Source organism: Polyodon spathula, chromosome 6, assembly GCF_017654505.1.
Source record: "Polyodon spathula isolate WHYD16114869_AA chromosome 6, ASM1765450v1, whole genome shotgun sequence".
Classification (NCBI taxonomy): Eukaryota; Metazoa; Chordata; class Actinopteri; order Acipenseriformes; family Polyodontidae; genus Polyodon; species Polyodon spathula.
In genome coordinates, this window is record NC_054539.1 from 24,398,842 (window position 1) to 24,422,812 (window position 23,971).

At 36.9% G+C, this 23,971-nt stretch overlaps 1 protein-coding gene across 5 annotated transcripts in view; it reads right to left on the reverse strand.

The window, feature by feature from the left end:
• Positions 1–533: 533 nt before the first annotated feature.
• Positions 534–23,971, reverse strand: part of LOC121317052 (1-phosphatidylinositol 4,5-bisphosphate phosphodiesterase beta-4-like) — a 129,605-nt gene continuing 106,167 nt past the window's right edge. For 3 of the 5 annotated variants that reach the window (XM_041252621.1, XM_041252619.1, XM_041252620.1), the window contains 8 exons: positions 21,968–22,083; positions 21,777–21,852; positions 15,949–16,124; positions 12,769–12,870; positions 11,821–11,878; positions 10,916–11,002; positions 9,715–9,751; positions 534–2,186 (listed from right to left, as the gene is read on the reverse strand). In XM_041252621.1, coding sequence (XP_041108555.1) covers positions 2,095–2,186; positions 9,715–9,751; positions 10,916–11,002; positions 11,821–11,878; positions 12,769–12,870; positions 15,949–16,124; positions 21,777–21,852; positions 21,968–22,083 — 744 coding nt within the window. In that variant the 3' untranslated portion in view covers positions 534–2,094. The remainder of the gene's footprint in view (positions 2,187–9,714; positions 9,752–10,915; positions 11,003–11,820; positions 11,879–12,768; positions 12,871–15,948; positions 16,125–21,776; positions 21,853–21,967; positions 22,084–23,971) is intronic. The other 2 variants (XM_041252623.1, XM_041252622.1) reach the window with 1 other exon arrangement.

Consider the following 23,971-nt stretch of genomic DNA (forward strand, 5'->3'; position numbering starts at 1 on the left):
GCCTTTTACAAAAAATGCTGAGTGATTGCGTCAACATTATTAAGAATAAGAAGAGTTAATTTTGGGAAATAAGTTACTTCCTTTGTAGTACAATCATTCAAGTATTATAGTGTCCCTTATCCCCTTCCATGGCTTGAACCTCTTCTAACAAAACTATGAAGTCAGTGTTTAATAATGTGTTTGTTTTCTGACTGTTTATCATCACATCATGATTATTTGGGTGGCACTGGGTTACATTTTTATTATCGTTAAACTGTATTCAGAGCTGCGGTTTTCTTAATGATCGCTTTTCTCAGTTAGAATGTGTTGTGTTGGAAGTCCCAGACTTTGTATGTTGAGAATATGAAAATAATCATAAAATACAAGTTAGCAGCTCGATACTTATTCTGAAAATCTTTACAGTGTTTACACTTGTAATTTAAAAACAGGCAGTCCTGAAAGTCAGGTTATAAGTCGAAGCGTCGTAAGTCAAAGCACATTTTCCCATAGGAACAATGTTATAAATTGGGGTTACTTTTCTGACTCTTCAGCCAGTTAATATAGTTTTACAAAAATGACCCGTTATATTGTACTCATGCAAATATTTATTTAACTCTTTACACTCAGCCCAGTGATTACGCGCATATTACTAAAACACCTACCTGGCTTGTTTAAAAGTACAGACATGAGGCTTTCCAATGATGTATTCTGTGTGTGTATGTGGTACTCCTAGCAGGAAATACAGTTAAACCCTTCATCATGTGACATTCAGCTTAGGTTTCTTTTTGAGTCAATTGCTCTTATCAGACCATGTTAATGGCAAATAAATTAAAAAAAAAAAAAAAAACTGTAGTGTAGGGCTCAGGTCTCGCCCTGTCGTAAATGCTGTATCAATGTTGTAAAGTCGAAGCAGGGTAATAATGCAAAAGAGTAGTGAGTGCTGTGCATCGTAAGTTGAGGATCACCTATACTGAAAAAGGCTAGTGCGCTTGTCCGTGAAACACACTATTTCACACAACAGATAATAGCCTGGGTTACAACAAGATCAGTTATTTCAATACTCAAATATATGTTAGTATTACCATAACAATGATATAAAAGCCATTTTAAACCTGTGAGATTGGAAATAGACAAGCAAAGTTGTATTCTGTTGGACTCTGGGAATAAAATAGGCTTCTTTCAGTCTTTCAAATTTGCTTTGATTGTTAATCATGAAAGTCTGTAATTAATACTTAAAAGCACAAGAAGTCACTGTAGCATCAACATAATGTACAGCAACCTTTCTTGTGCTTTTTTTTTAAAAACTCCATTTTAGTATATCTAGTACTAAATTGTATGTGTGTTGTCAGAAAAGATGGATTACAAAACATCTGACTTGCCTACAGTACATGTAATACAGGTGCACTTTGTATTATATTCTTCAGATGAGATAAATAGTCACCTTAACATAATTTGTATAAACGTTTCATATATCCCCATCTAAAATAATGCACACACTATATACCTCTACCATACATTCCACTACTTAACATTCTTGAGACAACATACCTGCAGCACAATTACACAGCTCTGTTTGAGTCTACAACACAAAAGTGAGTTTCTCGCAGTCAAATATTCATAAATGCTTATGACATAGTACATAAACCTTGAGTACCTTTCAGGTATACAGACTGATTTACAAGCATCCAAACATGCTTCATATTAGTTACAATAATATTTTTTTTTGTCGGTTTGAATACAGAACTGGAATTAAAAGCTCACGTCAAGCACTTTAAAACTAATCTTATTTAAAAAAAAAAAAACTAAACAAAGAAATAAACAATAATCTAAAGATTAAAATAACCAAATATGTTTAAAAAACGGTTTTGGTGGAAAGGATTCATAAAATGGTTTCATAATTGCATTAATGGCTTTTTACATCATGTTGCATTTTATAATCGCTTGTACAACAGTCAGCACTGCAAGGGAGATTCTATAATGAAAAGCTGAAGTAGAATGTCGAAATATTTTTTTCTGGTTACAGTTATCTCCAAGATGTAGAAGAAATCTTACAGGCTAAGAAGAATACCATCTGAGCAGAATGTGCGTTTTGCAGTATGTGTGCTGGGTTCTCAGCTAGTTGTTTTTTTGGGGATGCTTCACACAACTGTTGCTGGTCTGAGGCCCATCTTTGCTTCCAGCTTCACCATCTGCTGCATCTCTTTTGCCTATAAGATAGAGGTAAACACAGTTCAAAAACATGTACACTGAGACCACATAAATTGGACATGAGGCAGAATAAAAAATGTGTTCGACTACTCTTGTTTAATTCCTTTCAGCAAATGTGCCTTTCACTTAGAATTTAGCTTTGGTGACCTAACATACATACTGCGGTTAATATTTAAAAAACAAAGTCTGTGGAAATAAAATATTGTCACTGGGGAAACCCGCATTCACTGATTAGGTAACCATGCCAAAAAATTAGAAAAATGGTGCTATGGGCCACTGTAAATTTGAGGTTGATGCTATGCAGTTTAGATGACCTTTCCTGCATCCTCTGCACACTGGAGGGCATTATCTGACTAAAAACTGGTTTGTAAAAGATTACTACTGAAATACAAAGTTTCACCAGCAGGTGTCACGTGATGAAGTTCAGTTCAGAAGGCGGAGTGTGATAACTCGATGGCTGCTCAGGGGCTCAAGCAAATATGCTTAAATCCGTTTTTTCTTTTCTTTTTTTTTTATAATGTATTTGTCTCTGTGAGTAACAGCAACGTATGTGTGTGCCTATGATATGAGTAGAGACGTTACTTTAAAGTAACTGTGAGCTAACTTTCACAGACCAACTTTTTACTGGACTTTTTAGTTTGTTTACATTTTTGCAAAAAACTGCTTGGACATTTACTTTATGTACTGTATGTGTTGTTGCCCTCACCTGACCAACTGAACTGGCAAAAAAAATACACAAATAGGATTAAATACATCTGATTTAAATAAATAAATATCCTGCTTCTCATATGATGTTTAGTTTTTTGTGTGTATTCAACCTACAGTAGTAGTAAATACACATTCATTATTTATTTTCCCTTAAAGCCAGCTGCGTGCACCAGAGCCATCACTGCTACCAGCTGAGGGAACCCAACAACACAGCAGGGGAAGTGGAGCTCCAGTCCCCCCATAAGCAGCTGACTTCCGCTGCCACATCCCGGTCCGGATTGAGGGGGCCCCACGCACAGCCTTGGTTGACACAGGGTTATCCGATATGGTCCCGGAGTGGGTCTGACTGGAGTCCACATCCATCCAGCTTCGAAAGGTCACAGGGGAGCTCGTGGAAATGAAGGGGAGAGGGACGATGGCCTTAGCGTACTCGGGGGACAGCTTAGCTGGGACAGGGACCCCTTCACCTAACGCATGCAGCCAGCCAAATGATGGGACCCCGCAGGCACCCCCTGGACAGCAACTAAAGGAGCCCGGACCCCTGTTCTTCCGCCTGGAGGACCCCAGCCCTTCCCCAGCGGCACGACCGAAGATGGCCTTCTCCACTGGCCGGGGACTCTGGCAGTTCAGAGTGCTGAATGCCGTTCGGGCTCTGCAACGTGCCAGCGACGTTCGAGCGGTTCAGTTAACAGGTCAGTTTCCAAAACGCACAGAATGTTAAGTATAGCTGGTTAGTTTATAAATGTAGCTGGTGGTAACAACGCAACACAATAAACTGTATTCCATTAGTTGTAATTAGGGGATTTAAGAGAAATGAAAACAATGTTCTGAGAAATCACAAGCTTGTACACCGGTTTGCAGGACAAAAGATTGTGTATTAATGTGTCTTTTGGGTACATAAACTGAAAGGTGTCCTTGAAAGATGTAATTAATATCATTTGTAGGATACTGTAGACTATGTACAGTATTAAAATGCACAATCCTTTTGTATATTCGTAGACTATATTCTACAGATTATTATCCTATAAGACTACATCTCTCTTGTTCTAATTCTCCAGCATGTGCAAACTGCCCACTCCTTGCAACAGCTAATCTCTTTCTTCATAAACTACAGTTGTACCTTACATACGGTACTATCAATTCTAAATGCACTTTACCTAGCTACAATTCATTTGCTGCTACAATGATACAGGCAATTATAGTTATAATAATGGAGTTTTCTTTTGATCAGATACTACTACTTTATTTAAAAGAATAATAATATTGTATCTGTAACAAGACAAATGGATCCCTGTAAACTGATCGGTGACTGAAATTTCATATTAATTTTAAATAACTTAATTGTTTTTTTTTTAATTTGTTTTAGAAGAATAAATGTAACACAACATAGAGAAAAGCATGTTTAATGTGAGAATATGCCTTTATTGATATTGTAAGTAAGGATTACCAGATCTCGATTTTTAAGTGTAAATATGAACACATTACTGAGTAAAGCCCTTAGTCTATATTGTCCCACTACAATAGGTGACTAACAGACAGATTAGTACATCAGTGTTAGCTTCTCATAAATGAAAGCTAACTTATGAAAGGGATGTATTGCAGGGCGTCATGTTATCAATGCAGGAATAATTGGCACTGCAAAAAAAGTGTATTCCGTAAACATCTATCTCAACTAGTTTCCTAGGCACTAAATAATGAAAGATATAGGTAAACAGGTAAACTCTTTCTTTATTTAATCTACATGGCTCTGAATGATTATTTTTTGTATGTAGTTTGGCTACAGTATCAGTGTCTATAAGTACACCGAAGACGCCATCCCCAGATTTTTGGTATGTTAAAAAAATGCATTAAACTTTTGAAGTACATTTCACTTTTGTGCAAGGTCTCCTGAAGACAAAAGCAGCATTGGCAAATTGTGACAGTAAGTAATTATTATGAAAAACTTTAGGTTATTATCATAACCCTTGTTCCCTGAAACAGAAATGTATCCATTACACAACAGGTTAACCTATTATGCCTGATTCAACTGAACACTCTACCAAAGCTGTGTCTTATGTCCGCAACATCAGAACTCCTGTCTCCACCCCCACAGGACACAAAATTGCGTGCAGGACGGCGCTCAGCGCCATACATTTTCTTCAGCCTACTACATAGAATGTACGCAGCAACCAAATAATTGTAATAGATATATTTCTATTTCAGGGAACCAGGGTTATGATAATAACGTTCCCTTTCAAGTATGAAATGTATTCCATTAAACAATGGGTAAGTATACCCAAACCATCGCAAGGACATGACTAGCAAAACAGCCAATTTGGCGAGACCGATGGCTAATTAACACATGCATGTGCTTTTGAATCTGGCTGAGACACCGCTGTCAGCACTCTGGTTCCAAAGGCAGGGTTCTGAAGATCCAGGACATTAAGCCTGTAAAATCTTGTGAGGAGTGGCCAACACCACTGCATCGCAAATGTCAGAGACTGGTGCACCCTGATACAACGCCCAAGAAGTAGCAAGACCCCTGGTGGAATAACCTGTTAACTTCTCTGTAGGGGGCAAGTTGGCTTGCTCGTAAGCAATCTTGACTTTCACCACGATCCAATTGGGTAACCTCTGTTTTGATAGAGCTTGATCTTGGTTCTTAGCTCCAAAACATATATATGCCGCCAACTTTTTGTCCTGTCAACATAATACGCTAACGTACTAACCAGACAAAGCACACAGAGCCGATGCTCCTCACCTGATTGGAATGGTGGAGGATGAAAAGCCTCCAATTCCACAGACTGATTGACATGAAAGGTCGAAAGGCATTTGTGCACAAAGGCCGGATTTGTAAGAAGCGTGACCTTAGTAACAGACTCTGTAAAAAACAAACAAGCTTTTGCCATTGAAAAAGCCAGAATCTCACTCACATGTCTAGCAGAGGAGATGGCAAGTAAAAACAGTGCCTTCAGAGGCAAGTATTTAAGCTACGTAGAATGCAGAGGTTCAAATGGTGGTGTCGTGAGTGCACACAGCACCACATTTAGCCGCCACTAAGGAACTTTATCTTTCAAAGGAGGCCGAAGCCTCCACGGCCCTTTCAGGAATTTGCCAGACAGAAAGTGAGCCCCTGTGGACACTGAATCAATTTTAACATGGCAAGCTGAGATGGCTGCCAAGTAAATCTTCTGAGTCGAGGGGTACTCACCCTGATCAAAGAGATCAAAGTGAGAGAATGCGGTCGATGCTTCTGCCTCTGTGCTGTCGTTTTTTGACTGAAGCACGATCTACCGGTGGCTGTGCCTTATGTCATGGTGAGGAAGACACGTCCCTCTGAGAGAAGGTTGAGGGAGCAGGTTCTATAACCCACTTGTGCCTGCGCTCGACCGAATGCCTGGTGAACACTGCATAGGCTTCAGAAAAGCAGTGATCCTGTAATACCTGCTGAGCATGCTCAGCAAAAAGACACTGCACGCATTGATCGTGCTTCTCCTATGAATGGATAGGCTTCTTGCAGGTCATGCAAGAATGGAACTGCAGCAAGACTGTAGTAATGCGCACAAGTGGTAACACACACGGTATTGAAAACAGTACGGTATGCACGGTATGGTGCAGTGCATGGTATGGTATGGTACGGTGCAGTGCAATGCATGGTGTGGTACGGTGCACGGTGCGGTGCACGGTTGGTACTGGCAGGGCCTACGCAAACTGCATGTGACCATGGCACCGCACAGGAATGCAATGCAAGAACCTGAGAGCAAAGCTCTCTAACTGTTGGACTACAGCCCGCAAGTTAGTCTGTGCAGGCTGAGAGCTAACACAATGCCCGTCCAGGAGCGCTGGCTTGCAAGCAAGTCTGAGCCTAGACCACTGTGACTGCTTAACCAGTAAGCTGCGTGCACAGCACCTGGAATATAAAAAGAGAGAAACACAAATACAGCAGTTTTAACCACACTATATATATATATATATATATATATATATATACACACACACACACACATATATATATATATATATATATATATATATATATATATACATATATATATATAAACTTAGTTTAAATTCACAGTATGCTTGTAAAAAACAAGATTAATAAAACTACAGCCGGAGATAAGGTAGAAAAAGAGAATAAAAAATATTAATAATAATGTGGAGTGGGTGCTGGAGTGGGCCCACTGCTGCCGCTGGCCAGGAGGCCGCAAAAACAAATTCGCAGTAAAAAACACAAATAAATTAATTATTTAAACATTTTTTTGCCTCAGAGGTTTATTCTATGGGGGATAAAAAAAAAAAAGCAGAAATAAAATAAGGCTTATCTGACTGCTTCTGGTCGAAGAGAGCAAATTGTCACTCTCTTGAATGCTGAGTCACCCTGTGTAGCTGAAAAGGCTGAACAGAAAATGGCACTGAGCACCGTCCTGCACGCAATTTTGTCTTCTATGGGGGAGGAGATGTGCTGCGTGTTGGTAGAGTGTTCAATTGAATTGGCCATAATAGGTTAACCCCTTGTGTAATGGAACACATTTCATACTTGAAAGGGAATGCTATTTTCTGAGCACAGTCCCGTATTGTGGCACATGCTCAGAAACATTGCCCTCAACTTTATCAAAGCTATGTATGCAAACAAGTCCAGGTATTGTACGTAGAAAAGACAGGTAGGTAAGTTATTTCTTTACTATTCTTAAATATACATTGAATTTAAGTTTTAACAATGTTTAACTATCTATGTACTTATTTGTTCGATCTCTGTGGGGTGTTTTTCTTAATTAATTTTTTTACAATGCATATATTCTATATATCGATATTTTATGCTATGTATTTCTTTAATTGTGACTTTAATTGTGACTTTAATTACATCTATATTGACTTCTATTTTTTAGTTTATTTGTTATTAATTTAAACATGCAATATTTATATAGGCCGTTTTGAAAAAAAAAAAAAAAAAAAAAATATATATATATATATATATATATATATTATATATATATATATATATATAATAATTATAATATATAATTATATTAATAAACGACAAATTAATTATTGTTTAATGAGATTTATCTTCACAACCTATATAAAACATAAAGAAGTTGACAGCTTAAATCCATGGTAAATACATGTAGAACCCATCTTTTAGACTATAATTCTTGCAGGTCCCATCTCTTCACTATCATCTTGACTTTTATCTTGCAGCTGAATGAAGTGAACAGAGTATCTGCTTTAACTATGATATTTCTTGGTTAAAATGGTTAAAACTTAGATTCAATGCATATCTAAGAACAGTAAAGACATAACTTACCTACCTGTCTTTCTTACATACCATATAAAGTCATAACTTTAATAAAATTGCGAGTAATACGAGACTGTGCTCAGAAAATAGCATTTTTCATAATAATTACGAGCTCTCTCTATATCCCATAACCCTTTGCACACAGTGTGACCAAAGTAAAGGCAGAATCAAGTATCTTGGTATATGGAATAGCTTTGACTAAAACGACAAAACATTTTCTGTTCCCTTGTGCCATCTGGTGGCAGAAATAACAAAGTGAAGATTAAAACAAATACGAAACAACAGGCTTGCCACCTAGCGACATTTCTGCGTTCTCACACAGTGTTAGTTTAACGATAAGTAATGCCATGACTATGACTAACACTGTTTGTAGGCTAATGCTTCATAGATATTTCCCTTGATTAAGTCTATATTAACCTGGCAGCAAAGAACAAAATGAGTCTCTGGGTGTTCTCCTGTTAGTACTGTATACAGTTCATAATTTTATTTTTGAACAATTATGCTTTTGCATCATTCATAGTCTATGTGATATTCTACTAACTAGTTTCCTTAGAAGTCAAAGATGTACCTTGTACTGTATGTACCCAGTTTTTATTCTTTAGGCCACAGATAATAAATATTAAAGAGTAAAACTAAAGAGTAGATTTATAGCAGTTCAAATTTGAAATACAAAAATGAATGCAAATGTACCTATTTTCCAGGACACTAACAATGGCCTCATCAATTTTAAAAAGACTGAATATGCCTAGTGACACCTTCCTCCCTAACAGCAAAATAGCATTAACATAATTGTCACAAAATAATTATATTTCCCACCATCACAGCTCATCTGTATTCTATTCGTGACATCTAATAAGGTCTACATGTACATATATTAATAATAATAAATTATGTTTTAAATGATGAAAAAAATATTATTATGTCTACTTTGAATGATGATTTTCAATGAATTCTGCATTGTGTTCACTTCCCTTTCACTAGAAAAAAAAAGCTAAACCTTCTAATTACAATTTAGGTTTCCAGAATTCATTTTATGAGAAATAAAGCAACTGGGCACATAACAAATACATTCTCTTTCATGTATCTTAGCATCTAAACAGAATGGCAATTTCAGGCAAACAGAATAGGGATAATTAGTGCCAAAGGGATAACAATGCCATGACAACACACAATAGAAAATTTAATGATACAGATGTTCAGAGACATAAAACATTTTCTTTGTAAAAATAGGTTTTGCTCTGAAACACTGCAATATAAATTACTACTGATACTCTATGCAGATTGAAGCTATAGCAAGAAAGCTGCTCATAGTCTCAATTTCCTGAAGGCTCTTTAAAACTGATTCTTGATTTTGAGTTGTTAAAATACCAGAACCTACATCTTATAGTATAGTTATACAATTTCAGTATTGTTTACTAGTCATACTGACTGCAACCAGCAAACTGCTACATTACCACACAGTACTCAGTAATCAGACATACCAGGAATGGTGCTGAAAAGGTTTGTGTTGAACATTAATGGTTAGGAATGACCAGGCCTACCTTGATTGTGAGACACTGCATGATGTGATTTCAAATGCTGTACAAAAAAAACACATGAAAGCAACTGAAATTAAAAAAAGAACAATTTTAACTTAAGTACAAAAATGTGCCTATGAGCAATGAAAGACAGCAATGAAAAATAAGTGTAGATGGCATGATTCACAGAGATTCAAAAACAATGTAGTCATAGATAATCATCAGCATAGAAACTACCTTACAGCACAAAAGAATAGCTGAACCCGATCAAATAAAACCTAAGTAAATAAATGTTGTGTAAACACACACACACACACACACACACACACACACACACACACACACACATATTATAATAAATTTGGAGTCTGCAATTTTAATCTAATTTTTCTCCCAATTTGGAATGTCCAATTATTCAACCCGGCTCACTGCTGCAACCCTCACACTAACTCGGGAGAGATTGATACAACCACTCGTGTGCTCTGAAATGCATACTGCCAGGCATCCGCCTTTTTTCACACTGCAAGCCTACCGCAAAGCCATTACAGAACTGCAGCATTGGAGGACCACGCAGTTCTGAATTGCACACAGGCAGGCCTTTAGGCCCCCAGCCAGCCACAGGGGTCGCTGGTGCATGGTGAGCCAAGAACTCCCCAGCCAACCTAAACCCTCCCCACCCGGGCAGTGCTTGGCCAATTGTGCGCCGCCCTCTGGGAACTCCCGGCCTCAGTCTGCAGTGGCATACCCTGGACTCTAACTGGCAATCTCCAAGCTATAAGCAGCATCTGGCAGAGTGCCTTTACTGGATGCACCACTCGGGAGCCCAAGAAAAAATATATCAGCGTAGCTTTTCAAACGGTTCAAGGTTTGACACACAAAAAAATAACTTCAGTAGATATGAGAGTTGCACATAGTGGAAACAAAGCTGCATTATAACATATAGAAAAAAAACAAAAAAACTAAACAAGTGTTTGACTTTGATAAATTCATGTCAAAATAACAATGTCGGTATTAGTTAGGGCTCACGACCTTATTATTATTTTAAGGCAATTGTAACGTTGTTTGGGATGACGATAACGATGTTAAGACCTTGTCTTTATTAGTAAAAAAAAAATACATGATTTTATTTAATCAATTTAAAGAAAACCCATAGCACTATATATAAGATATGTGGCAGTAGTTTCCTTGGGTGGGAGAACATTTTAAACTAACTTGCTAAAAATACCTGCTCATTCTGTTTTTCCAGGTGTTCTATCTGCTCATCTTGAGCTTTCTTCAGTTGATCCATTTCTTTAGACTGCTTCATTGCAAGCTGCCAAAAAACAATAAACAATGCATTTAAAGCATATGAAGTGAATCAAAACATTGTAGAATGTCAATACCACCTGTAAATTCTATTGTATTTGTTACATTCGCTTTCAATTTGTAACCACTTTCTGTTGGAAAGACTTCTTATTATACTAGAGGTTAAATCCCCAGATGCTCCATGCGTTATGCATCTCATCCATTGGGGTATATCTGTATTTTGGCAATTTTAGGGTTAAGAGGGCTTAACCCAGCCTCTATAAGTGTAAATGAGTAGGATACAAAGTAATGATAATGTAGTAATGTACAGTGTCCTGGTAAAAGGTGTCTAACTGTTCCTATTGTGTAGTTTACCACCTATAACCTCTTCATGATTGTTTAAAGTCTCAAGCAGATTTTGTCTCCCTTCTTCACACAGTCCTCTTGTTTCTCTCTATTGTTCTTCACACTATTATGGCACCAAATCACACCTCGTTCAGACAGACAGCTCTCTCCTTCAGACATACCATCAAACGTATGAGTTGTGGCTTGACTTTCATACCAGCAACACCTGGTGTGATACAGTGCATTAAATGCCCAGTACTTTTTATAGGTCAAAATTACTAAGTCATATGTATTAAAATTAAACATGTTACAATAAAATGGGCTAACAAAATGGGTCTGGTGGCAAAAGATTACATTTAATATTCACCTAACTCATTCAAAAGAATTTGTCCTAATACCAAATGACAAAGCAATCCAACACACATCAAGAAATCCAACACACACCATGACATCCAACACACATCAAGAAATCCAACACACACCATGAAATCCAACACATACCCTTTTTCTTTCTTCCAGAAACTTTTTAGTGTTGCTGCTGTTCAATTCCCTCACTCTCCTTGGAAGAGGAATAAAAAACAAACTGTAAATTAAAACTCCAAAAATTGGCATTACCATTATTATTTTTCGAAAGTTAAAATCCAGTAAAGAAATATACGAATCAGAAATGCAAGGTAGGAGCTTGCACATAGTCTGAAGTTGTTATTTATTCACTTTAGAATTGTAATTGTCAGAATAAATATACATGTTTTATATCTTCACATGTACCCGCATGGACCTCTCAGAACTACATTTCCCATGATCCTCCTGCTCACATATTTAACTGAGATGGATTTACCAGTGAGCAGGGGGATGATGGGAAATATAGTTCTGAGAGGTTCATGCGGATACATGTGAAGCCATCTTGAGGCAGGGAATGCAATTTAGAAGTAAACGGTTGTAACAACACATGGGAACATGTAACACAATAAAATAAAAATGGTCCTTATGTACCCTTTAAGCTCATTATTAATAGTATTATTATTATTATTATTATTATTATTATTATTATTATTAATAATAATAATAATAATAATAATAATAATAATAATAATAAATAATAATAATAATAATAATGTTTCCCATGAAAAGCAACTACACACTTGTAATATAGCTGTGACGCATACAGGTACAGGAAAAATCAAGAATTGGGGAGGATTATTTGGTCATTTATTTATGAAAATGCAATAATGGATATTGGTTACAATTGTTGTCATACTAGAAATGGTTTGATTAAAAACTATACTATAAACGGCTTGGTTAAAAATCATAACCAAAACATGCAGTACAGTATACAGGCACTGGTACACTGTGCATGCGTCATCAAAGTCCAGACTCCTTTTTGTAAAGCACAGAAGATCAATGTTTGTGTCTCATTTTATTTAGTACAGAAGGTCTGTTTCAACTTGCCTCTCCCTTTCAGCTTTATTTTTGATTGATTTATCTTGACTGATGGCTTTGCTGTTTTCCATAGATGTCTTAGCCTGGTTAGCACGCATTTCTTTGCTCTGCCTTTAAAACAATGAAGCAGAATTAATGCCATTTAGAACTAAACAAAACATACATTTTATAACAAGCTTTGATTACCCCAAAACCTTCACATGTCCAGCAATACGTTGGTGTTCAAAGGGAATGTGGACACTACAAACTTCAACAGGATCATGTCAGGTGTGCAGAGGATTAAGGTTTATAGTGCAGCACAGTTTTATTATTGCTTCTTTGTGATGATGCACCAGTCTTTAGTTGGTTAAAACATGTTCAATTATTATTAGTATTATTCCTGTGTATTCCTGCTGCTCATCTGGTATACTCCCAACTTCGCTACTCTTATGCTACCCCTCTGCTTCGCACCCTCCATTGGCTACCTATCTCTGCTCGCATTCAACTCAAGACCCTTGTTCTTGCCTAGCGCCCTCTTTACCACACTGCCCCCTCCTACCTCCAATCCCTCATGTCTCCCTACACCCCCTCTTGCTCTCTCCACTCCTCCTTTACTGGCATGCCTTCCCTCCACTCTCCATCCTCCTGCGCCCGCTCCTTCTCTTCCATCTGTGGTGGAACCAGTTACCGGAGAACTTCAGGACTGCTCCATCTCTCACCGCCTTCTGCCGCCTCCTCAAGACCCATCTGTTTAGACTGCACTTGTAGAGCTCTTCATCTACCCCTCCTACTATGCACTGGACTTGCCTGACCTTCTTATTTTCTGGTACCCCCACTGTTGCCATGGTCAGTTGGAAGTGGCAATTCACATCTTAGTAGAACAGCAGTTCACTGTTAATCAGACAAACTCAACTAATTATAATACATGCACACAGTTTATTACAAAAATAAACTGACCTGTTCATAAAATAATCAAATTTAAAGCATCTTCCAGATATTTGCACCAGGACTCCAAGCAGATGGATACAATGCCCCTTTGAATCCAGGTGCTTACTAGTAAGCATGGTCTACCTGAAATTACTATCAAACATCCCTTTTACTCGATTTGCACTACAGCACCTCCCAGTTTGCTGCCTACAGTTTCACAGTGGTTTGGGACCTCAACTAACACTAATACTTCATTTTCTTTCAATACTTTTGCAATTGGCTGTTTTAGTTAATTTAACATAATTATTTAGATTTATTGTAACTTAACCAGCACCTTTCATCAACAAACCAAAAAGGAAAACAGCCCTAGATACCTGAGCACCCAGAAGCCGCAGCTGTCCCCACTGAGGGCTGACAGAATCAATCAGGTAAGTCTTGTCAAAATTCTAAAAGGGATGTTAATGTGAACAGTCTACATGCAGGAAAGTGCGCAATGAGCTCCCTTGGTGCTGACACTGCCAACACTTTCATTGTACAAACATTTTGGGTTCAGTTCGGTTTAATCTTTTGTCGGTATTGTTCGATTGGGGATGAAAATGACGGTTTCGGTTCTGGAAAATCGTAACTGTTGCAGGCCTAGCTCAAAATGTAAGTACGTCTGTCCCGTTACCTTTCAATTTTATACACTGACTTAACACAATCTTTTGAGTATCGTGCTTCGAGATTTGTGCACTGTAAATCAGCCATGTTAATTTTGTCACCTTTGCATGAAGTCCATGGGTTTGTTGCCTTTCATAATGGACCAAAGAGAAAGAAAAACATGTTTTAAGCATATTTTGTGGCAAAATTATGAATTGATCCATTTAGCTAAGTACACATATCTACATTTTGCTTTTTGTTTATTCAGGGCTACATAAAAAAGAAAAAAAAGAAAAGGCATCTGAGCTGCCTCTTACAGCTGCCTGTTACAGTAATTGGTAAATAAATAGCAAGGCAATTTCTATATTTATTACATGATTAGGGGTTACTCAAATAATGTAGTTTAGCTTAGCATGACACAATCTTTAAGGGTCATCAGGGTTTGTACAAAGAGAATGTTGCTGAGAAGCAGCATATTCTCTTGCTGATATGTTGTGTTAAGTATGCCTTAAAATATCCCTGACTATACATGGTTTTGGTCTCCTAGCAGCACTGAAAAAGACCACGCTGCATACTCAATTAGACATACATATTATATGTGAACAAATATAACTAATTTAAAAAAAAAAAAAAAAAACAGAATTTATTTTTCTATTAATAATACAATTTTAATACTGAGTCGTGTTTTCTAATAATTTATTATTAAGATGAGTCCCTGTGTTCTTTAGAAGTATATACTTGATACTATGATATATATATATATATATATATATATATATATATATATATATATATATATATATATATATATATATATATATATATATATATATATAAATTATACACTGTAAAATGTTGTCAATGTGACCTAGAAAGCATCAAGCATTCTTGGATACAGCTCCAACAAGCCTACTGTTTATGATTTAAACATGAAAATACTAGCATTATAAATACAGAGATTGAAGAGATTGTAGTTTGAATTTATGTATGTATTTATTTTTTTAATGTTTTGTTTCTCTTTGATTTGCAACATGTTTACAAAACCCACACATTTAATGCAAATGCACAAAAACAACATGGCTCTAAGTATGGCACTCAAAAGGGTATGATAACACTATGTAACACAGTTTTTGTTCCTGGGTAGTAAGTGTTATTTCCTAATTGCTTATGCCTCTAAAGTATAGAAAATGGCTATTATTCCCCACAAACTTTGCTTTTGTGACCAGGACAGTGATATTTCAAAATATCACTATTTCCAATGGGAAAATGGGCAAATGTGTGTCTTTTCGTTCACATAAAGTCAGAGTCATGAATCCAAATTAAGATGTATTTATACTAAAGTAACACAAAGATGACCACAAAAGATTTAGAAGTGAGTAGTTTTTCGAGATTTACAATTATACTGTATTTACAGTATAATTGTAAATCTCGAAAAACTACTAGGAAATAAGTACTAGGAAATAACACTTACTACCCAGGAACAAAAAAAATAAATAATTTTGTTACACAGTGTAATAAAATCAGTGTAAAATGATCAGATTAATAGCAGCAATTAAACAGCATTAATGAACACATAGATTATTAAAAAAGAGAGAGATATACAGTACCATTAGAATGAGTGTGGCAATGGATGAGTGTACTCACCTGTCATGAATAAGCTTAAGTTGCTGGGTTTGCTGCTCTTGAACAGAACCTAAGAGTTTTTTCAGATGTTCACACTGCTGGACCAAATGCTGATCCCGAATCTCCTGCTCCTCCACACTGTGGGAGTTGATCATCTCTGACCACTCCTTGGTATGTTGGGCCACAATCTCTTTTACCTGTCATCAAGACATAGATGGGCTGCAGTCAATTACAAGGTCATGGCTCCATCAGAGGGTTCTGGTGACATTATAAACCACAAGAGCAAAGCTTGAGCGGTTTATGATGTATTCAACAGAACCCTGAGATGCAACTATAACCTAAAGTAATTCACTTCAGCCTCATTTGCTGTTTTAATATATATATATATATATATATATATATATATATATATATATATATATATATATATATATATATATATATGGATTCCAAATAGTAAAACATCACACATGAATCTGTCAGAATCAGTATCTGTTTTAGCTCTTGCCTTTGAACTTTTCCGTAATGCGGGCTGGTTACACATTTGTACTATGACACCCTTGTCAATATGGTCCAAATAGGCTTTGCATGTATTTTCCTAGAAGTGGCAGTTTATTCTCCTCTCTGATGTACAGAATACTAAGTTGGCTACACTAGACATACATAGAATTCCAAGAAAAAACTGTTGGGAAAGTATATAAATGCAGATAAAAAGTAACTGATAAACTGAAAACTCACTATTTTAATAATCAGCTAGAATGTTGTACCTAATGACTGAAATAGTGAGTTTTCTGTTAATCAAATACTTTTCTTTTTCGTTAAGTATTTCTAGTGATTGATGAGTATCCTGTTGGATATCCTTGTATATACAGCTCTCTCTCTTTCTCTCAGTTTGTGGGATTGTGGGAGGAGCCTGTGTGGAGCGAGGACTGAGCGTTGTGTGAGCGAAACTTAGGTTTTTGAGATTCTCTTCTTAATTATTCTTTTATTTTTTTTCAATCTTATTTATTGTGTGACTATGTATTTTTTACTGAACAGGAGCTGCTCTAATTCAAGGGGGATCGGCTCACTGATTGGTAGGCACGGGTTTCAATGCATCCCCGACAGTTCTATTACAGTAGAAGAGTGTTTGTTTGCTGTCGGGGAAAAAAAACCTGGATATAGTAACATTAAATCTCCATCCAGAATGAACAAAGCTATTGTAGTGTTTCTCAATAGCGTGCAGCTAGTAAACAGTGTTGCAGAAAGAGGGTTGTCAGTGTTTTACCAATGCATTCTAAGTTATTCTTTCAAATGGACTGGCACTGGTGTGTGAGTGAGAGGCTGTGTGTTCTGGGGGAGGAAGGGGAGCTGCAGCTGTTTGTGTGACCCACTGTGGCAAAGCGTAAGCCTTGCACAGTGAAATATGTAGTTTATTGTATGTTTTTGTGTTAATTGTTACAATTGATTTAATTGTTTAGCTGCTGTGGCGCTCCGCTGGGGACGATTACCGGTCTGCGTGGAGCAGCAGCTGAAAGCAATCAGCTGTTCCAGCAGGCAGGTGGGCGTGTCTCAACAGAGCGTCAAGATAAAAGCATGGCGATCGCTGTGATCGGGGCTGCTGCAAGGCCTGCCGTTTTCACGGCACCTTTTGAGTTATAGTTTGGGGTATTGTGTTTTATTTTGCACTTTTTGTACGGTTTTCTGTATCTGTCCTCTGTGCGTTACCATCGCTGGTAACGTCACATGACCGCCTTTATTTTACTTTCACTTTCTTTTTGTTGTTAATAAATCCTGCGCGCCTGTGCCGGCGTTTCAACACCAAACCTCAGTCTCTCTGTATCCTTGAACAGCGGCTACCCACGCGTGTGACCCGAGGAAGACCCTGTCACACCCACATATTAGGGATTCTTATGACTATTCATTGAAAGGGTGAAATTATATTTTTGAATGTGTAGTTGTTGATTTTTTGATTGATACTTTGTAGTTGTTCAAAAAAATATTTAGCTTGTTGTTCTTCACACTGGTAAATCACCAGCTACTTCTCTTTTACCAGCAAAATTCATAGTCAGACGGTGAAGGATATGATTCTACAAGAACAAATTCAGGGAGAAAATTGAGAGCTCCATTAGAAATGACAGGTTTTGGAATTATTAGAATAATGTGTTTCACAACCTTGTGCTTTTGTCTAAAGTGTTCTCACTTGAATATGTTAGCTTTCTTCAGAAAAACACAAGTTATTTGATTTAGATTAAAAAATATGTACATCTGAAGAGAAAGAAAACTTCAATATATTTGTACATGTTGAGAAAGGTAAGCCCCATTAACAGTTTCCACACTTCTGTGTGCCATAGTGACCATGTGCATAATAGTGACCAATTTGTGTCACAATGGTGGGGTTTTCATGTAAAAATTTATCCAACCTTTTAAGTCTTTCAATCTTTCGGCCACACACTTCTTATAGTGTGAGCAATGTCTGTGATATCCCTGATATGTGCATGCTATTTCACAATATCATGACAATGGAGAGATAATTGAGTTTTTAAACTGCATAGAAACCCCATCAATGCAGGTCTCACCTTTGCAGCTGTTCAATAAAGGAAACCAAAAACATAAACATAACATGCATGTAGGGATGGGTATTCTTTTATTCTAAACTGCAATTATCGTAATTCCTTTATGCAACGGTTAATGTATTTTTCAACTACAAATACGCTTATTCTAAATCAAGGGATGGTACTTGCAGCCTCAGCAAAATGTCGAGGAAGATCTTTTTGTGAACTGATACTGTACTTTGATAATGGTTTTGAAGGAAACTATCAAGAACACAGAATACATGTTTCAATTGCTGCATCTAATACCCAGAGCTTGCTGCACCTGCTGCTTGTTGCTGCTGTTTTTCTGATGCCACCCGCAGCTTTTACAGAAACGCCTTCTCCAAACCTTGCAGCGCAGCACACATTTTCAACATGCTAAAAATGATTTCCATTACATGAGAGTAGATGTTGAACTTCATGCTGATTTGAACTCGGCTCTCGCCAAGATAAGCATCAACTAAGAAGTAGCTTTGCAGTAAACTAATGTGATCCATCTGCATCTCCATCCATTTGCATTGTTTTCCATCTGACGATGTAGATATCTTTCTGTCTGGTGTTGTTTGCTGAAGTGTAATGCTGTCTCCAGAGATTTTGCCTCCCCAGCGCATCAGCACTCACAACGGCTGCGATGCTATCTCCAGGGATCAACCCAGTGCGGTCTCCCCAGCGCATCAGCATGACAACCGTCTGGATTGAGCTAAGTAGGGTACATCTCTGGGGTCTTCAAGTGGGCACCTTCCATCCTCGGTGTTTCGCTGACTAGCTCATGACACCTCAAGAGGGCTCAACAGTGATTCTGGCGTCCCAGCATCACCCCCCTCCATCCCCCACTCAGCTCAGCCCAGCTTATTTACCTGTATATCAGCGTTGCTTTCTTTCTATTGTGCTTTAGATCCCCATCCAGAATCTTTCCGTTTCAACCGCAGCCAGTTGCTGCTCCTTTCTGCTGCTTCAGATAAGTTCTTCACTATGCCACGCAACTCTTGACCACTGAACCCGATGTCTCTGAGAAACCGGGTTGTAGAGTGTGCCACAAATCCTCGACACCCCACCTCCTGTACCAGTCAAAAGTTTGAGTACACCTGCTTGAAACCAGGTTTTTCATGATTATATATGCTTTTAACTGTACAAACTCATCTATAAACATTTAATATTTCATTATATGATACGAGTACTTGTATAAGCTCATAATCATAAGTGAATTGCATTCAAAAATTTAATTTTTAAATCAAAATGTAAATCTTGTCAATTTCAATGAAATGAAACGTCTGAGGCCCAAGCAGGTTAAAAGTCTGAAATGTGTATAACATGGTGTTAGAACACTGGCCTAAGTATAAAAGTGTATTTGTTAGATGTTCTCTGAGTTACTTAGCATGTTATCTAGTTAACCTTTTGTCACCAATTATTGTTAACAGGTGAGGGTCCATGATTACTATAAATATAGGTAGAATAGGCACAAGTTTGTCATTCCTGAATGTAAGGGAGCAGAAAATGGCAAAATATGCTCAGTTAAGCAAATAAAAAAGTCTGTAATTACTTTAAGAAATGAAGGTCAATCTTTAAGACAAATCACAAGAACTTTGCAAGTGTCTGTAACTGCTGTGGCCAAGCAAATCAAACAATTTGAAGAAACTGGCACTCAAGAGGACTGAACAAGGTCAGGCAGGCCAAGGGTGACCTCAGAATCAGAGAACAAGTTCACTCGAGTCACAAGTCTGCGAAACCGGCGATTAACTGTCTGTGAAATACAAGCTAAGCTAAATGCTACTAGAAGTACAGATGTTTCAACATCAACTTGTCAGAGGAGACTGCGTGAAGCTGGCCTAACTGGAAGAATTGCTGCAAAGAAAGAGTGCAGAATAAGAGAAAGAGTCTTGCCTGGGCCAAAAAACACAGAAACTGGATGTTTGAGGAGTGGAAGTCTGTCTTATGGACAGATGAGTCAAAATTTGAAATATTTGGGTCCAACCGCTGAGTATTTGTAAGACGCAGAGAGGGTGAGAGCATGAGTTCTGCATGTGTGGTTCCCACTGTCAAGCATGGAGGAGGCTGTATCATGGTCTGGAGTTGCTTTGCTGGTGACAGAGTTGGTTATCTTTAACAAGTCCATGGCAAGCTCAACCAGCACTGCTATCATAGCTTACTTCAGAGGCATGCCATTTCATCAGGATTAAGGCTAGTTGGGCAGTCCTTCATTCTTCAGCAAGATAATGACCCGAAACACATTTCAAAGTTGTACAAGAGCTATCTGGCGAAGAAGGAAAGTGAAGGACAACTCAATCTAATGACCTAGTCTGCCCAGTCTCCAGACCTCAATCCCACAGAACTTGTATGGGACGAACTGGACAGAAGAGTCAAAGCAAAGCTACCCACAAGTGCCCTACATCTCTGGGAATTGCTGCAGAAGAGCTGGGAAGACATGTTGAGTGATTTCCTGCTGAAACTTGTTAACCGAATGCCTCGTGTTTGTGAGACTGTTATTAAGGCAAAGGGTGGCTATTTTGAGGAATCCAAGATTTTGAGACAATTTTCAATTTTCTCGAAGTTTGCTTTGATACTCCTTATGTTTTGTTTTGGTTATTGTAACATGTGTTTTCATTTTCAAGTATTTACAGAAACGTATACGACGTAAAACATTGTCAATTTTGAAAAAAACCTAGTTTCCAGCAAGTGTACTCAAACTTTTGACTGGTACTGTTTGTAAAAATGATTTAACAAACTACAGCACCATGTCATTTTGAGCAAATAATAGATCTTAATACTGTTGCAGTATAACATTGAGAGTGTACAGCTTTAGTTTTTTTTTTTTTTTTTTTTAATTCTGATTCTTCTTTATAAAAAAAGAAACGTACCAAGTTATTTGGCATAGTAAAATACGGAATACCAAATGTTTAAATCAATCCATGAAAGGAAGTGTGATTTGTTGTTTTTATTTTTGTGAATTACAGTAATTTAAGTGATTTATATTAGTCTTTCTTCATTTAAGCCTTTATTTTATAACTTCCATGATGTACGGTATACTGTGATATTAAGGTTACCACGGTATTTTTTTTAACGATTATCATACCATGCAAATTTTATACTGTCCCATCCCTAAATGCATGTAACTTGCCAAACGCTGCTTGCTTGCTGAATGCAGGGTGGTTACTGAAATGCAGTCATAAGCAATTTCTGAAGGCACCATCAACAGCTTCCCAAAAATAACAATATGTAAAGAGGAAGAGTTGCACAACTTAAAAAAAAAAAAAACACCTCCATCACAAATGTGGTTACCTTTATTTTGTGGTCTGATGATAATGCTTGGAGTTTAATTTCAATTTCTTTCTTCATTTCAAGACAGTTGTTTTCTCTAAAGTGAAAATAAACCAACAGCTTAGACAGTGTTTCAATAGTTCAGCAAATGCTACATACTAATCATCTAATACAAAAAAAAAAACATTTTATCATTAATATAAAAAAGTTACCCTTTTTTTTTAATAGCTTTATCCAGAAGCTTTTCATAAGACAGTTTCTCTTTATCGTGCTGTGCCACTATTTTGTCAACATGTATACAATGTGACTTCTGCATGGCACTGTGATCCTGAAATAAAAATTTACATGAATTGTTATTTGAACCAAGACACAACTCAATGTAATTTTTTAATATTTATCAAGTGTTCAGTATACCCCAAACATTTTTCGTATTAAAATTTCTGTAAATTTAGCAACCACCATGGCTGCTAGGAAACCAATATATAGCCACACCCTTCTCACTGGGCCACTAATGGGCCAAAATAAGGGAGATAATACATTTTGGAAAAGTGAACCAAGGATGCTGATAATTCACTGTATCACACTATAAAGTACATAATTACTGTATTATATACATTTTCAAGAAACAAATTATGTAATTATTGCTGGAATTGTATCTTTATTTTTCTTTATGTTTAAATAACAGCATCAAATACCCTATACTACAACTGACATTTCTGAAGAGAACTAACTAACGTTTGCCATTTTGTCATGAATTATGTATTTTGCATTAGTTCTGTGCTTGCAAGTTTTAAAACACAAAGGCACCTTTATATGATAATAGCATTCTCAATTATATTACAACAATTAACTATTGAACATGTCCCAGCGTTTGTTCTTGTAATATTTTTATCTTGTGTTTGATCCAACTTGTTTTTTTTTTCCACACTTGTCTGACCAAGTAAACCATGAATAGCATTTTGAATAGTAACTGGCCTTCTGGGTAGAATGCAGATCACATCTATAAATCTTTCATTGTTTTCCTCAAGCAACAACTTGAAACCCAACTACTGTTGAATGTGTGGAGAACAAGTTAAGAGCTGAGAAAATGGCAAGAGGAATCCTAACTTGATATGTGAACTAATCTATTGAGTATTTGCATGATAATCAAGGTAATTCCCTACAGTTAATGATATCTATGAAAATATCTTCATTTTTTCTTCATCCCCTGACAAATACATACAAAATCTAAGTTTTCTACAGAATACAATAGAGAATAATTATAATTAAAAATGGTGGCAAGCAAGCTAACTTTATGCATGCAATAGTATTTACGTAGGTTTATGCGACAACTGTAGCAAACCACCTTAAAAAAACTTATACTGATGTTTTACATGTAGCAGTGCTTTAAGCTGCCAGAGATTGTTAACAGGTGACTGATTTACTACATTACACATTAAGCTAGGGAAGCCTGATAATGACATGCAAATGAACTTGCCCAAACAATAAAAAAAGCAATGCACTTTCCCTGAAGGAGCAGCATATGGCTGGTTTCAAGACCTACCGGTACATTACCACACTAACATTCAAGTCCACTTCCTGCTGCCCACCTTGTTCCACACAGAAACAAAAAGCGACACTTTTAAATGAAAATGAATGCAATAAAATATCTGCGCTCTCAAGGGGATCAAAGAAAAAACAACTCCCTTCTGCATCAGACAGACGTCAGCTTCTACAGGAAATACATGTGCTGGCTTTATCAGCAGCATAAGAGCAACTACAAAGAATGAAAGTAATGACGCACTGAATAACAGATTAATACATATCTGTTTGGGCTAATTAATAAAGCTAAATATTACCCACTGAAATTGTGTCATATTTTATTGGGAAAAATGATAGGTTCCAATTATTATTCCAATTGCATGCCATCTTTGTGGTCTTACATTATGGTTTTCACTCAGTACACTTTAGAATGCTCAGCACAAAGCCAAGAACATTTAATAAGAAACAGAAAGAGAGCACCAGATTTTGTTTGGTCACAGGCAACATTATATCTATTTACTAGTATTTATTTATGATAGTGAGATCCCCAGAGTCCAGTTCATCTTTAGTTACATATAAATATCTAGTAAACAGCCCCGTTTTGTTATACCACCACACATACATAACCCACAGTGTTATGCTTCATAAAAAATAATATAAGTTATTCCACTGTATAACAGTACTCAACTGAATGA